This window comes from Hibiscus syriacus, unplaced genomic scaffold, assembly GCF_006381635.1.
Source record: "Hibiscus syriacus cultivar Baekdansim isolate YM2019G1 unplaced genomic scaffold, ASM638163v2 tig00111356_pilon, whole genome shotgun sequence".
NCBI lineage: Eukaryota > Viridiplantae > Streptophyta > Magnoliopsida > Malvales > Malvaceae > Hibiscus > Hibiscus syriacus.
The window spans coordinates 963755-980023 of record NW_024063068.1 but is presented as its reverse complement, the minus strand read 5'-3'; the positions used below and the strand labels follow the sequence as shown (position 1 = coordinate 980023).

Here is a 16269-nt window from a genome sequence, read left to right as displayed (position 1 = left end):
TTTAAATGAATAAATATTTTATTTATAAAAATCATTTTATATAAGTTTTTCTTTAAAATTATGCGATTAAATCTAGAATAAGATTATCATAAATTAAATTTATATTCAAATTCTTAAATTCTATTATTAGAGACAATTTATAATCGACATGAACCAATTTTGGGCGTTTTGGGGGTACTAATCCTTCCCCAAACGTAATTGAACATTAATTAGGGATGGCAAACGGGTACAATTTTGTGGATTATGCACCGCACATGCTCCAATTGGGGCGGGGATGGGTATAATTTTAGTGGGTAGTGGGCGGGTAATGGGTTTGAGACCTTACCCGCCCCGCATCCGCCCGCCCAACTAAATATACATTAAATTTTGGACCATTATGAATTTAAGTGTAATTTTAGAGACTAATTTATAAATCTTAATATTGTATAAGATATAACTTGTAATTTAACAAAATATTAGGGATAAGTTTATGCATAATTTTTTTTCTTTCAAACCTCTCATTACTGCGCCGATCTTTCAAACCCCTGGTCTCCACTCTCCAACTTATTCAGGTACGTTTCTTCCCTTTTTACTTGAAATTTAATTTTTGTAAAAGTCATTTCCGTAGTAATTTCATTTTAAGCTCCTCTGCATTTTATTTTAATAGTTTAATTTTTATTTGCTTGTACTGATTTTTAATTATTTTTTAGATTCATCTCAATGTTTGTTTTAAGCTTAATTTCTTAATGTTCTGCAAATCATTATCTTGTGACTGAGCACCCACGTTTTAGGCTAACAGAGTCAGATCATTGCTTTTCAAACCTCCATTTTTAACGCCACTGAATAGAATTAAGCCCCATATATAGTTATCACCGATCGTTGGCCTGAGCTTGAAGTACGAAACAATACACACATATATGATGCATCCCCTATTCTCATATTTGGTTGAAATCATCATGCATTTATTGAAGAATCATTGTTGTTGTTGTCTTTTGTCTATTTGTGGCTGTGTGATTAATATGTGTTAAAGTTGAGATTGATAGAATTGGATGTCTTCTATATGAATTGGTGGATGAGTATGGATATAGAAATGGTAAGAACCAAGAAAGTAGAGAAAAACCAAATCTGTTGGCTTTTTTAATACCGAGGGCAAAGGAACAATGTTGAACGAGTTTGCTGAATTTGTAGAGCAAAATAATAATGCAATTTTAGAAAAATCCAATTTGGACAGGTACTTAGAAACTGTCAACATACCATTTGTTGATGATTTTGATTTTCTTAACTAGTGGAAAACAAATGGAAATAGTTATCCAACTCTCCAACAAATAGCAAAAGATATTTTGAGCATTTATGTCTCCACTGTTCCATCAGAATCTGCATTCAGTACAGATGGAAGAGTAATTGGTCCTTATCGTAGTCGAATACTTCCGGAGACGATTGAAGCATTAATGTGTGCTCAGAATTGGCTTTGGGCCGATATTAAAGGTAATATTATTATTTAGTTTATATTAGTTGTCAAATTGTGCTTACTTATCTTATTAAAGTTTAGTTACTAACTTATATTAGTTTTGCTTTCTATTATATATGTAGGTAGTAATGAATTTAAATTGGAGCGCTCTCAATTGGAGGAAATAGAGAATGATGATTGTAATACTGGAGTATCAGATGTCATAGGTATTGCCTGAAATTTGAGAATGTCGTGCCAAAGAACAAAAATATTCGTGCCCGGGCGAAAACCGGTTACGACAAGTAGGATTCTGGAGTATGGAGGTTTAGCTCTGATCAAGCTAGTAAATCCTTACGGACCTAAGGAGACCCTTGGGTAGGCCCATAAGCCCCAAGGTACTCCCTTAGGGTGGCTCTTTTGCTATGTGCTTAGGGTAAGTCCTTATGGATGCAATTCTGAGGAACTATAAATGGTGTTCAGTTGGAGAATATTACTGTGTTTTTTTAAAATATGTGTTAAACTAAAAACATTTTTAAAGGATCTATATACGTTACTCTATTTTGTTGGAACACACTAGACATCCTATTCCGATCTCCTGAAAAACTTGGTTCTCTGAATGTTTCCTCTAAACTGAAATATTGATGTCTTTTACTCAAAGAAATAATAGTGGAACCTCGGTTCATCCCAAAAAACATGTAGACGTCTAAAATCAACAAGGAAATTTTATTACTTTCCATTTATATGCATTTCCTTCAGCATCGCTTGGTAGTTCTGTATTATTGAGCTTCCCAAAGCTCACTCGTTTACTCATCATTTCAGGTTTAAAGGATTGAACCAACGTAGCTACCAACATCAATAAAGGAGTTATGCCGGCGTTGTTTGCGGAGTACGGTGCATGTGATTAGAGGACATGTAGATTGTATTTTGTTTCTACATCCGGGTCTGAAAACCTGTTTTATTATAGATATTGTTAAATTATACTTTTAAAATATAAATTGTTTTACGATTTTACACGCTGTAATCCGAGATTTTTACAGTGGGCCACTCCAGTGACCTTAATGTGACACCTCAGATCGGATCGGGTCACCTGTATCGGTCTGTGGGTATTACAACAGAACACATACATTTTAAAGTACATGTTAATAACTTATTAACATATGCGTATAAGGGTAGAGAATTTCAAAAAAAAAAACTTTCAATTTCATAAGATCCTTATTCTATTTCATAAGATCCTTATTCTATTTCATAAGATCCATATCAGCCTTAACACTTCAAAATTCCATCATTACTTCATATTATAACTTCAATTCTCTCAATATCCAAATCAAAGAACAATTTACATAACCATTTTTTCAATTTCACAATTTAACTATCAACATGAATTCTTTTTGGAATTTATCCTAATATTTTCATAATATTCAAAATGGTCTCTTTCCATTTAACCTTGAATTAAGCTTCCATCAATTCATTTAAGCATTGTACATCAATTGCAAATCAATTTCCACAACAAATCCATTATTCCTACACATTTTGAATTGGTCCCTTAACCTTTTTCATGCTTCTGAATTGATCCAAACAACATTCTAAAGCTTGTACAATCATCCATTCATCATGTCAAACCTTAAAAAAATTCACAATTTTCTTTCTAATTTTCTTCATAGGGTCGAATGTATAATGGTGTCTTAGACATGACTTCCAACTTGATTTAACTATTCATTTACAAAACTAATATACATAACCTTTTAAAATTACAAATTAATCCATAAACTTTTTCTATGTTTATACTTTGCCACTAAACTTTCAATTTATTCATTTTGGTCACTAACCAAATTTTTGGGATATTACTTTATTGCATTGGAAAACAAACCATAAAAGAATATCAAGCTATTGAAAAATCACTAACAAATCGCAAATTAGAATCAAGCGACGTGAGAAAACTATCTACGAACATAAATTGTGTATCCAAATTCAATCCAATGATCCAAAGCAAGGAAGATCAACATGATAACAAATAAGCAACACCTTAATCAATCGTTACGATGTCAAATCTAGTTCTGAGAAAAAATAAACGAAAATAATAACCAAACGACATGATATATTATCTAAATTTATGACATTACATGTGATATATCACCCAAAGTGATGACATGATATATGTCACACCATTAATTAAATACATGTGAAAATATTACAGTAACATATATTGACCGTTAATAATTAATGATTTTCATCTAAAACAAATTTATTTAACCAAAAATTAAAATGTTAAAAGTTGATATTTTGAATAAATAAAAGTGAGAAATAAAATAATTATTTATACAAATATTCTATCATTATATATATGTAAAAAAAAAAAAGGCAACGTCACCTACTTCGTCTTAGGGTTTTCAGTCCACGTGGCATTAGAATCTAAAAATTTCGTTCGTGTTCTCCATTTTAGATCGACGACACAAAGCCATAGAAAGATTTCCTCTTTTCTTTATCCCATGAAGGGATTTTCGCGCCAAAATTAAGCTCTGTCATCACCATGATCACAATTCAACCCTCCTTCCCTCTCAAATCCCCCCTCTTCCTTCTTCTTCTCTCCCTCGCCTTCCTCCATTTTAAACCCTCCTTCAACCCGACCCGGAACCAAACCCTAGCCCGTAACTGTACCCACAACCGAACCACCCGTAACAACTACCTAATCCGGTTCACCGACTACAAATCGGCGTCCGATCATCGTTCCTACTTGGAATCCAGCCTTCGATCCGATGGCTGGGACTGGATCGAGAGGCGCAACCCGGCTGCTAAGTTACCCACTGATTTCGGGCTGCTTTCGATTGAGGATTCAGTGAAAGAAGCCGTGGTCGAGGAAATTGAGAATCTGAGATTTGTTAAAGATGTGAATGTTGATATGAGCTATAACAGGGGACTACTTGCTGGTGGTGCTTTTAAGAATGGGCAAAAACGACCCGGAAAGATTTTTACTTCGATGTCCTTTAGTGAAGAAAAGCATTTCCACGTTTCGGGTTTAAGTAATTCATCGATTAATTGGAGTCGCCATCTTTTGATGCAGGTAAATTCCCCCAAAGTTGAAATTTTATTTTCACGAGAATTTTACAGAAGAAAGATATGGAATACTTATGTTGTCATTGCAGAGGTCTCAAGTTACTTCCCAGTTCGGAGCAGATGCCCTTTGGCGAAAAGGGTATACTGGTGCTAAAGTCAAAATGGCTATTTTCGATACCGGAATACGCTCTGATCATCCTCATTTTCGAAACATTAAGGTATATATATGTAAGTGGTAAAATGCTGTTCTTTAGAAAGCAAACTTTGGTATCGATGAAGTTTGTTAAAGTAGTTTGACATTGACGACCAATCTTGTTTTACCGAGCTAATAGTGTGGCTTTCAATTGGGAACTTTAATATTCACTAATGGATCAAACTTTTCAGGAACGTACTAATTGGACTAACGAGGATACTTTGAATGATAATCTCGGACATGGGACCTTTGTGGCTGGTGTTATCGCTGGTGAAGATGCAGAATGTCTTGGTTTTGCACCGGATACTGAGATTTATGCTTTTCGAGTTTTCACTGATGCACAGGTAACGCATGTTGGTATTAAATTTTTCTTTATTTTGTGTTGTGATTGGAAGTTGGCCCCTGACCCTTAAAAATCTCACCTTTTGTGTCTCCTTGTTTCTTCTGCAATCTATATACTTGTCTGTTTGAAAATGACTAGGATGAACGACAGATATCTGAAGCTCTTTTGAATTGCTTATTACTAGAATAATAGAATTACAAGACATTTCAGCTGAGAAACAGATAATGACAATACCCTAGAATTTTCTTTTAACATTTGATTTATTCTATAACGTTTGGTTCGATTGTGAGAATTTTGTCCTCAGCTTATTGCAGGTGTCATATACATCCTGGTTCCTTGATGCTTTCAACTATGCTATTGCAACCAACATGGACGTGCTAAACTTGAGCATTGGTGGACCGGATTACTTGGATCTCCCATTTGTGGAGAAGGTACCACTCCCGTGGCCTGTGGATCTACTGAGGCTTATGTGTCAAACATCATTTTATATTTTTTGTTTTGCAACTGCAAAATTTCAAATAAAAATGTTGGTTTTCTGTTTCGCTATTTTGGATGTTTTTTGACTTTGGCTAGCTTTTCTAGCACATGGAAATGCTTCAATCATAATGCTTTAATTCTTTATTTAAGTTTGTTGAATTTTTCTGCAAGATTTTTTGTCTGTGTTTAATCCATGTACTTGCACCCATAAATCTATACCTCTCTTAAATTATCATTCAAGTTTTAGTTTCTCTTCTAATACTTTACATTTTGAAGGAGATTGCTTGTCTTATTTGTACATTAATTTCCAAATAAGGAAGGGCCACTTGTGGTTTACCCACTTTGGTGGTGAAACTTGCAATATTTATGTACACATACACTTTACCATATGTTCTTCTTCTTCTTCTCTCTCTCTCTCTCTCTCTCTCTTAAATATTATGCATCTGAAGACGTTTCGGTTGATATTTGTTGCTTTATGGATCTTCAGGTTTGGGAAATAACAGCCAATAATATTATTATGGTATCAGCTATCGGAAATGATGGGCCACTTTATGGCACTTTAAACAATCCTGCTGACCAAAGTGATGTTATCGGTGTTGGTGGCATCGACTATAGTGACCACATAGCTTCATTTTCTTCACGTGGCATGAGTACTTGGGAAATTCCTCATGGGTAGCATATCCTTCTATTCTACAAGATTAACCATATTTAGTATTTTGTCCTTATCCTACTTGGTTTTGAATCATTAAATAAGTATGTTATATTTGTGCCTCTCTTCCTTTTCTTCTCTTTCTTTTTAATGCACTAACTTTTCCAACCCATAATCACGTTCTCATTTTAAGAAAGAACGAAAAAAAGCAAGAGTGTCTCTCTTGGTTCTTGACTCAGTTTAATTTGCTCAGGCTGCATTTGCATTGTTGACTTGGAATTTCTTATCAGTGCAAGCCTTCTGCTACAATTTTTTATCTTAAAGTGTTCAGGTCTAGGGATTACCATATGTAACTTACCCCTTCTCATTACTGATCCTATAAAGTTGATAAGAACCTAGGGTTTTATCAGAAGGGGATTGGGAAAATTAACAAGAAAAAGTAAATTTTGATCACTTCGAAGGGATCAACCTTCAAACATTTGCCAAAAGGCTTTTTGTGGAGTATATTTTATTGCTTGAGAGAAATAGTCAAGAGCATTACATATTCGTAGGGTTTATAATCCTTGGTGACCAAGAATTAGAGTTCTTGAACAAGGAAATAGTAAACATTTTAAGGAAATTAAGTATTCTAATATGAATTCATAAGATGAAAGAATAAATTATTTAAAATAGTAAATCCCTAAAATCAACAATTCTATCAAAAGTCTTCCAATTCTCGTTCTCATGTTGGCTATTTTTCCTTTTCTCTATGATTAACACATGGAGATTTAACTTGGTTAATCCCCTTCGCAGTTACGGTCGTGTCAAACCAGATGTTGTGGCTTATGGACGGGAAATTATGGGATCTAAGATCAGTACTGGATGTAAAACCCTATCAGGCACTAGTGTGGCAAGTCCTGTGGTTGCTGGTGTGGTATGCCTGCTTGTTAGTGTCATTCCTGAGAACAAACGAAAGGAGATTCTGAATCCTGCAAGCATGAAACAAGCACTAGTTGAGGGTGCTGCTAAGCTTGCTGGTCCTAACATGTATGAACAGGGTGCAGGGAGGGTAGATCTGTAAGTTCACCCATTCATGGGGCTTCTCCCTTTGAATATTCAGAATAATATCTTTTTGAATCTATGTAGTATGTAAATAATTGATTATTTTTATTTCTTTTTCAGATTAGAATCCTATGAAATCCTCAAGGGTTACCAACCTCGAGCAAGCATATTTCCTAGCGTTCTTGATTATACAGATTGTCCATATTCCTGGCCCTTTTGTCGGCAGCCACTTTATGCTGGTGCCATGCCTGTGGTATTCAATGCTACTGTGCTGAATGGAATGGGTGTCATTGGCTATGTTCAGAGTCCACCGACATGGTATCCTTCAAATGAGGAAGGAAATCTTCTAAGTATTCGCTTTACTTATTCAGAAATTATCTGGCCTTGGACTGGTTACTTAGCACTGCACATGCAAATTAAGGCAGAAGGTGCACATTTTTCCGGAGTGATTGAAGGTAATGTAACTGTTAGGATATACAGTCCTCCAGCTCAAGGAGAGAGGGCTGCCCGAAGTAGTATTTGCATTCTTAAGTTGAAATTGAATGTGGTTTCAATTCCTCCACGATCAAAACGGGTTTTATGGGATCAGTTTCACAGTATTAAATATCCTCCTGGATATATTCCAAGAGACTCATTGGATGTGCGGAATGACATTCTTGATTGGCACGGGGATCACCTGCATACAAATTTTCACATTATGTTCAACATGTTACGAGATGCTGGCTATTTTGTTGAGACGCTTGGTTCTCCTCTAACATGTTTTGATGCTAGCCAATACGGGACTCTTTTAATGGTTGATCTTGAGGATGAGTACTTCCAAGAAGAGATTGAAAAGCTCAGGGATGATGTCATTAATACTGGGTTGGGATTGGCTGTTTTCGCTGAGTGGTATAATGTCGACACAATGGTGAAAATGAGATTTTTCGATGACAACACAAGGAGTTGGTGGACACCAGTAACTGGAGGTGCAAATATTCCAGCACTAAATGATCTTTTGGCTCCATTCGGGATAGCTTTCGGGGATAAGATACTGAATGGCGATTTTACTATTGATGATGAACAGAGTCGATATGCATCTGGTACAGATATATTGAGGTTTCCGAGAGGTGGGTATGTACATAGCTTTCCTTTTTTGGATAGCTCGGAAAGTGGGGCCACTCAAAATTTGTTGCTGAATTCTGGCATGAACAAGGTGATTAAACATAGATGGTCTTTAAGTTATTTCGGTAGATGTGACGTTTTCTCTTTTAATAATCAATGGTTTGCAAAAATTGAAATTTATGTCCATCTATTGGCATATGCAGGCAGACTCACCTATCCTTGGATTGCTAGAAGTCGGTGAAGGTCGCGTTGCTGTATATGGAGACTCCAACTGCTTAGACAGCAGCCATATGGTTACCAATTGCTACCGGCTTCTAAGAAAAATACTGGATTTCACTGGTTCAAATATTAAGGATCATGTGCTTTTCTCGAAGTCTGCTAAGCAAGATACGCCATTGTATGAAGATGACAACCACTTATCGTCTAGAAGAACTGACGTAAATTTCTCTCTCTATTCTGCTGTGATTGGAAAGGACTTAATCTGTCGGTGCGACTCTAGATTTGAAGTATGGGGAACTAAAGGTTACAATTTACACATTAGGGGAAGAAACAGAAAACTACCAGGCTATCCTGTTATTGATTTGGGGGGAGGCTTAAATTCAACTGTTGATACCATGAAATCTAGGCATTCCAAGTTTACAGAGAGAAATAAGGACAATTCTTTCGGAAACAGGTACTTGGGCGAGGTAAGAAGCAGAAGATTTGGCCTAACAGATCCATTCTTTTTATATCTTGAATCTAAAGACTCATAAACTTACCTCTCATTTTCGCAGCTGGATATGCCGGAACTAGTTGCTAGTCAGTGGCTTATACCTGTAGTAGTTGCAATTACAGGTTGGTGAACGTCTTATATATACATATACACGCATATATAGCTTCTTGCTTTTTTTGGACTAGTATTAGATTAATGTCTCTTCTGTTCTTCAGGCATTGTACTGTTCTTGAGCATTTGGCGGATTCGACAAAAACGAAGGAGACGGAGGCGATCCAGCTCTGCTTGGTCAGCTAATCTATAGTTAAGGGGTAGGTTTTTTTTGAAGCTAGGTTTTATCTTCTCATAAATTTGCTAATGTACTGTTTACAGTTTTGACATCAGCAGGCACCACACAAGGTAATCTTGAACTCATACATGCAGTTTAGTAACAATTTTCACGGCTTGTATCTCTGTGTGTTTGTCTGTGTAATGGAAATGAAAGAAGGAAAAGACTGTATGTTAAGCTTCAATTCAAGTACATTGACAGGGAAGATTTAACTACAAATGAAAGGAGGAGCAAATCTGATATTAGCATTTAAGCTACAAATAAAAGAATCAACCAAATTGTATCCATTGTTTACTAGTTGAGCCCGGAAGGGTTTGAACCTCGTGCTCCGCTCGGCTTACTAGTCGAGCCCAGAAGGGTTCGAACCTTATTCTCCGCTCGGCTTGCAGTGCTCTCGACTAGCACCAGTGTCCAATGCCATCCTCATTGACTCTTCTATGTACAGGTATTGTTGCTATGTCCAGGTTTTGTCCCTTCACTAAGATCAGACGATGATGCATCTTCTTCTTAAGTGTCCCTACTCTCTGTTCGGTTACAAATTTTGGGTCAGTAACAATGAATGGAACATGGAAGAAGTAAATTATTAGTTCTAAAACTATGGTATCTATGTTATTCGGATTCAAAGGATCTTTTGTGGGTCTTGCACAACCAACTTACATTAGTGAGATGATTCTTAAGCTAAAATTATAAATCCAAATAAACTTTCATTAGAGTAACAGTTGTATGAAGATATTGACCTTTTTAATTCTAACTCAAAGTAATCCCGATTATGAAACCTTGATCTGAAAAATCTGAGGTTCTAATTAGGGGTGCACAAAAAATCCGAATATCCGAAAAAAATATCCGAAACCGGTTTTGGGAAAAACCGGTTTTTTTTTAACCGGATCGGATTTTTTTAAACCGGTTATTTTAACCGGTTTGGAGAAAAAAACTCAGATCGGTTTTTTAACCGGATAAAAAACCGGTTTGAAAAAAACCGGTTAAAAAACCGGTTTTTATCCGAAAAAAAAACTGGTATGGGTTTAAAAAACTAGCCGTTAATATAGCCGTTTGTGACCGTTTTTTTCTTTAAAAAATTACTATTTTACCATCCTAAACATGTATAAATAGGTTGGGGATGTATTTGGTTGATTACAACTTTCTCAAATCTTATTACACAACACTTAAACATCTCTCAAATCTTAGTTTTGTAATTTTTTATTCATCATGAGTAACACTGTTGATTCTTCCGTCGGGGGAAACCTTGAAGTCGTGAGAGTGATCGAACACACTCGAAACAAAGATATTTGGGATCACTACGATTTATGTGAGATGTCAAATGGCTCGAGGAGGGCGCGTTGTAAACTTTGTCTAAAGTTTCTTGCATCGGAAGGAAACACAACGTTGAAGAACCATTTGACAAAATCATGCAAGGCACTTCGCTCAAGATCGGATCCTAGTCAATCGAATCTTACACCGCAAGGTGGTGTTTTTGTTTACGACAACGAAAAATTACGAGAAGCGTTTACAAAGTTCGTGATTACAAAAGCATTGCCGTTCGACCATTTTGATGATGAAGATTTCACGACAACAATTCAACAACTAATGCAACCACGTTATACTCAAGTAAGTCGTACTACCCTTAGAAGAGATGCTATAAAAATGTGGCGTACGGCGAGGGAAAAAATGATTTTAGGATTCCAAGAACACAGTTATGGTGTGTCGCTTACATGTGACGTTTGGAGTTCCCCTCATAATATCGGAAATTCTTTTTTAGCCGTTACGTCACATTGGTTAGATCAAGATAATTGGCAAATGATGAAAAGAACAATCGCGTTTGAATTATTCGGTGAGCCGCATACCGGTGCTAATTTATTTACACTTTTAAAACGGGTAATTTGTCTTTATAAATTAGAAAATAAAGTTTTTTCTATATCCTTTGATAATGCATCGAATAATACAAACGCGGTTCCAAGATTGAAAATATTACTTTCACCGATTTTAGACGGTGCGTTTTTTCATACCCGTTGCGTTGCACACATAATTAATTTATCCGTGCAAGCCGGTTTGGAGGTTATTGAGCCAATTAGATTAGAATTTAAAACAATGATAAAATCGATTCTTTGTAACAACAACAAAAGACTAAATGATTATAAACGATTTTGTAAGTCTGTTAATAAAAAAGCTTTGGGTCCTAATTTGGATTGTCCAACTCGTTGGAACTCAACTTGGATGATGATGCATACTGCCTTAAGGCAAAGGGAAACATTGCAAACATTTCACGATCGGCTTTTCGAGAGGGGTCATGTCCCAGACATTTATCCGGATTCGAGTTGGGAAACTATAGCCAAAATAACCGATTTGCTTGAGGTTTTAAAAAATGCAACAACTTTTTTATCCGGTGTTTATTACCCTATTAGCCCGTTGGTTCTTAATCAAATATTTTTGTTGGCTACCCGACTAAATGACTTTGAATTTGAAACCGAAGTTTTTCAAGAAATTGGCTTTGCAATGAAGGAAAAACTTTTAAAATATTTTAAGGAGATTCCCCCCATTTTTACTTGTGCCGCCGCTTTAAACCCAACGTTAAATGTTGGTGGGGTTGAAACACTAATTGAACAAATTGCGTTTGCTTTTAATCTAACTGATGATGAACCCAACTTTGTCCAAAACCAAATAAATTATTTTAACAAATGTTTTCGAGACATGTTTGCAATTTATTTAACTAAATACGGATCAAGTAGTGTAATACACGATCAAATGAGAATGAATGCAGAATCATCTAGTAGACGTCCAAGTAACATAAATTTGAATCTTTTTAACACTCTTGTAAATTTTCAATCCAAACGATCACGTACTACCACCCCAAGTAGCGAGTTGGGAAATTACATGTCATGCGATTTTCTATCAAAAATGACATTTGAAGAGTTTGAAAGTTTGGATATTTTGGCTTGGTGGAAAGAAAAGGAAGCACAATTTCCGATTCTAGCCGCCATGGCCCGTGATTTACTAACCGTCCAAGCTTCTACGGTAGCTTCGGAATCCGCTTTTTCTGTTAGTGGCAGGGTTATATCACAACGGAGATCAAGACTAAGTCCCGAGTCGGTGGAAGTATGCATTTGTTTAAAGGATTATTTGGATAGAGCGGCTCGTAAGCAACATATCACCACCCTAGAAGATGCAATTGATGCCGATTTGGAAGCAAACTTACACATTGAAGAAGTCGAACTTGGAATATCCCCTCCAAACGAAGAAGGCGAAGATGATGAAGAAGAGATGGCAATGTAGTTTATTTTATAACTTTATTTCAATTATCGTAAACTTTGTTTCAATTATCGAACTTGAAGTTTTTAAGTATTTGAATTTATCGAACTTGGAAGTTTTTAAGTATTTGAATTTATCAAACTTGGAAGTATTTAAGTATTTCAATTATGTTGAGTTAATTAAGTATTTCAATTAAGTATTTGAATTTATCGAACTTGAGGTTTGATGCTTTCTCTTTGATTCTCTTTTGATTCTAGTTGCTTGATGTTTCTTGTCTTTGATCAATGACTTCTAAGCTTGCTTAAATACACCTTGAATCACTTCTGAACGTTAGTGATAATTAATGAAGATAATATAGCCGTTTAAGTGTGAAAACATTTAATAAAAATGCTTAGAGCGTGGGGGAATCGGTACCCTCTCATAGAGAATCGGTTCCCTAAGTGTAAAATTCAAATATTTCGACCGTTGAATAGGGGGGAATCGGTACCCCTATGGGGGAATCGGTTCCCTCCGAGCATTCTGGAAATCTCGGAGCCAAACCATTCAGTGAGGAATCGGTACCCCCTTGGGGGGGAATCGGTTCCCTATGAGCAATCTGGAATATTAAAATCGGTTTTTTTATAACCGGTTTTTTAAAAAAACCGGTTTTTTTAAAACCGAAACCGGTTACACCGGTTAGGATATCCGGCCCTCCAAACCGGTTAGAAACCGAACCGGTTATTTTATAAACCGGTTTTTTTCTATGGGAAAAAACCGGATCGGATAAAAACCGATCCGGATCGGATTGAAATCCGAATTATGTGCAACACTAGTTCTAATGTAGCTTTAAGTGTGAGCGTTCGATTGAGTTGAGTTAAAAAATTTTGAGATTCGAGTTGATGAATCACATCTTATAAGTTGAAATTAACTTCAAATTTTTTCGAATCGAGTCGAGTTATTTGAGTTTTTATACAAATTTAATTGTAATTACTGATATTATTATGGCACATATCGATTTCAATTTTTTGTCTTTCTTTAACTATATATGGTACATATTAATATTATATTTTGAAAGAATTGATGAAAGTATAAAAGAGTCAAGGAATTGATAGGAAAAAAGAGTTTGTAAACAATTGTAATCAAAAGACTAAATTGAATAAAATGCAAAGTTGAGGAATTAAATAAAAAGGTACATTATATATATCATATTCTTTCCACATTATAATGTTATTTAATATTATATTTTGAAGTAATTGATGAGAGTATAAAAGAGTCAAGGAATTAATGGGAAGAAAGAATTTGTAAACAATTGTAGTCAAAAGATTAAATTGAATAAAATGCAAAGTTAAAGGATTAAATAAAAAGGTACATTTTTAGGGAAAATGAATTGAATTTATATAGGTATTCTATAGCGGTATTGGAGCATATGGTTCAAATCTGATAAAAAAAAGACTTAAAATGAATGATGAATTGAAGAAATAAAGAAACTATGAAAGTTAGGGAACTAAATTGAAAAATAAAAAATTTGTTATGAAAAAGAGGAATTGGGAGTACATATGTATTTTATGATAGTTTACGAGCACGTGGTTCAAATTTAATAAAAATTGACTTAAAATAAATGAGTAATTAAAAATAAGGAAATCAAAGTCTAAATTGTGAAATTATCAAAATAAATAGTCAAATTTTCCATTTTTTAGTGATTCGGAAATTTAAAATTTCAACTCAACTTGAAGTCAAAAATCGAATTGATAATTCGAATTGACTCTAATAACTCAAAGTTTAAAAAAAAAATCGAGTCTAATTGAATTTTACTCACCCTTTGTATAACTGAAATAATAAACGAACTAAAGCTGAAATTAAAATCAACTCAAAATGATATAAAAGTTTATAACTCAAATTAACTCGATCTAGATTAGTTGACTTAAACACATCCAAGTCTATATAATTAACAAGATTATGTTTAAGACGTGCTTAGATAGTAATCACGGTGTAAATGCATGAAAATGCAATTATCATCTTAATAATTTTAAGAGAGAGTAATTAAAAGAAATTATGGTTTTTAATATATATTTAAATAATCAAATATAATTATACTTTTTTATAGAAGCAACCAATTTTACACAAAATAGGAAATATCTCAAATTATAATAAAGATTTACAATCACAATCGTAAATTAAGAACATAATTAGGAAATCTTCCTATAATCATTGAAACAAAACTATTAACTTAAGATCACATAAGAACAATATAAGGAAAGATTAAATCTAGCCAAGAAACTTGAACAAAGATAAATACAAACATATCTGATGGCATCGACAAATGAACCACAGAAGGGGATCAAGCTATTGAAAGACCACCGACAAACCGTAAATCAGACTCGAGCATCGTGAAAAGTTATCCACAAAAGCAAATCGAGTATCCAAATCCAATCCGATAGTCCAAAGCAGAGAAGGTCACAATATATCAAATAAGCGATATCTTGAACAGTCGTGACGATATCAAATCAACCCTTAGAAAAAAATAAATAAAAAACGACCAAAGAAATTAAAAACATGCCAAAAAGCATAAGAGAACGTGTCATAAAGGCTGATGAAAACGTGTACACAGGCATGCTTATTGAAAATTAAAAAACAAAAGACAATAAATATACGATATATAAAAGAAAAATAAATAAATATTAAAGTTGTTGCTGACGCCGATCAACAAAGACAAAAAAATAACAACAAAGATGAGCGACATATCAATGAGAGAAAATTAGATTTTTAGGGGTTTTCTAAATCTACTAAAATATAATTATACTTAATTTAACGGTATTCGTACGTTAATTATTATTATTCAAACACATTATAACAGTGTAATTATTCGGTACACTCGAATCTAATTAAATATTTATTTCCAAAAGACATCATAATATATATTTTTTATTAGTGTGAGACGATTTTAAAATAATATTTGTTCAAAAGACATTCAATAATTTGACAATAAACAAATAATCTTTTCTTCAGACGTTATGCTTGAATTTGAAACCTTTAAAAATAATAATGATCTCTTTAACTATTGAGTTTACTTGATTCGTGTAACATAATAATATTATTATTATTTTATTAAGAAGAAAATACATAGGTTTCCAACTACTTAGACTATTGCTAGAATCTTCCTCACAACAGTCTTGAATCTCTACTGGAATCTGATTGTAAATTCGTAAGCCTTCAGGCAACCTCTAAGCTATTCTCGCCATACCATCAACAGCTCGATTAGCTTCCCTTGGCACATAAAAAATTTGAATACATCATTCGCGCCTCACCATCTCCATTATATGCGGGGCTATCATAGTGCATTCTCTCTGTCCTTCTCACCACGAAGTATATTGACTGCCTCCATGCTATCGGTTTCCACTATCAGCCTTCGAATATTGCAATCCCATGCCATCTAAAGACCTATATAAAGTCCACATAATTCAACATCTAGCACCGTACAACGTCCAATACCCTTCGACAATCCCGTTATAACACCCTATATCCGAATAGGCCTAAAGTGTCACATTGGACTACCGAGGCAACCCTTGATTTCCAAAACCTGCTCTTTTTCTTTTAAAACATACTCTATGGTATCATAGAACATATAAAACAGTCATTAAAACATTTTACAAACCAGAGCTCCATGACACATAATTTAAAATCTAAATAATACATCTGGATGTTTATAACTCGAATACATAAGTAAAG

The 16269-nt window shown here is 34.5% G+C and overlaps 1 protein-coding gene across 3 annotated transcripts; it reads left to right on the top strand.

Annotated features, from left to right (window-relative positions):
* Positions 1–3877: 3877 nt before the first annotated feature.
* On the top strand, positions 3878–12242 carry LOC120159316 (subtilisin-like protease SBT6.1). 3 transcript variants are annotated; one of them, XR_005519338.1, is made up of 11 exons: positions 3878–4484; positions 4567–4695; positions 4862–5014; positions 5328–5444; positions 5978–6162; positions 6932–7195; positions 7301–8372; positions 8485–8967; positions 9055–9115; positions 9209–9364; positions 12229–12242. XR_005519338.1 is itself a non-coding variant. In XM_039169934.1 (10 exons), the coding sequence occupies exons 1-10, from the start codon at positions 3954–3956 to the stop codon at positions 9295–9297; spliced, it is 3084 nt and encodes a 1027-aa protein (XP_039025865.1). In that variant the 5' UTR covers positions 3878–3953; the 3' UTR covers positions 9298–9487. The 3 variants fall into 3 exon arrangements, 2 of the variants coding, with proteins under 2 accessions (XP_039025865.1, XP_039025866.1); XM_039169934.1 differs by lacking the exon at positions 12229–12242 and having other exon boundaries at positions 9209–9487; XM_039169935.1 differs by lacking the exons at positions 3878–4484; positions 4567–4695; positions 12229–12242 and having other exon boundaries at positions 4911–5014; positions 5318–5444; positions 9209–9473.
* Positions 12243–16269: the final 4027 nt, after the last annotated feature.

Coding starts and splice junctions, on each gene's coding strand:
- LOC120159316 (XM_039169934.1), top strand. CDS start 3,954: ATGATCACAATTCAACCCTCCTTCCCTCTCAAATCCCCCCTCTTCCTT. Junction 4,485..4,566: donor GTCGCCATCTTTTGATGCAG/GTAAATTCCCCC, acceptor TTGTCATTGCAG/AGGTCTCAAGTTACTTCCCA. Junction 6,163..6,931: donor ACTTGGGAAATTCCTCATGG/GTAGCATATCCT, acceptor TCCCCTTCGCAG/TTACGGTCGTGTCAAACCAG.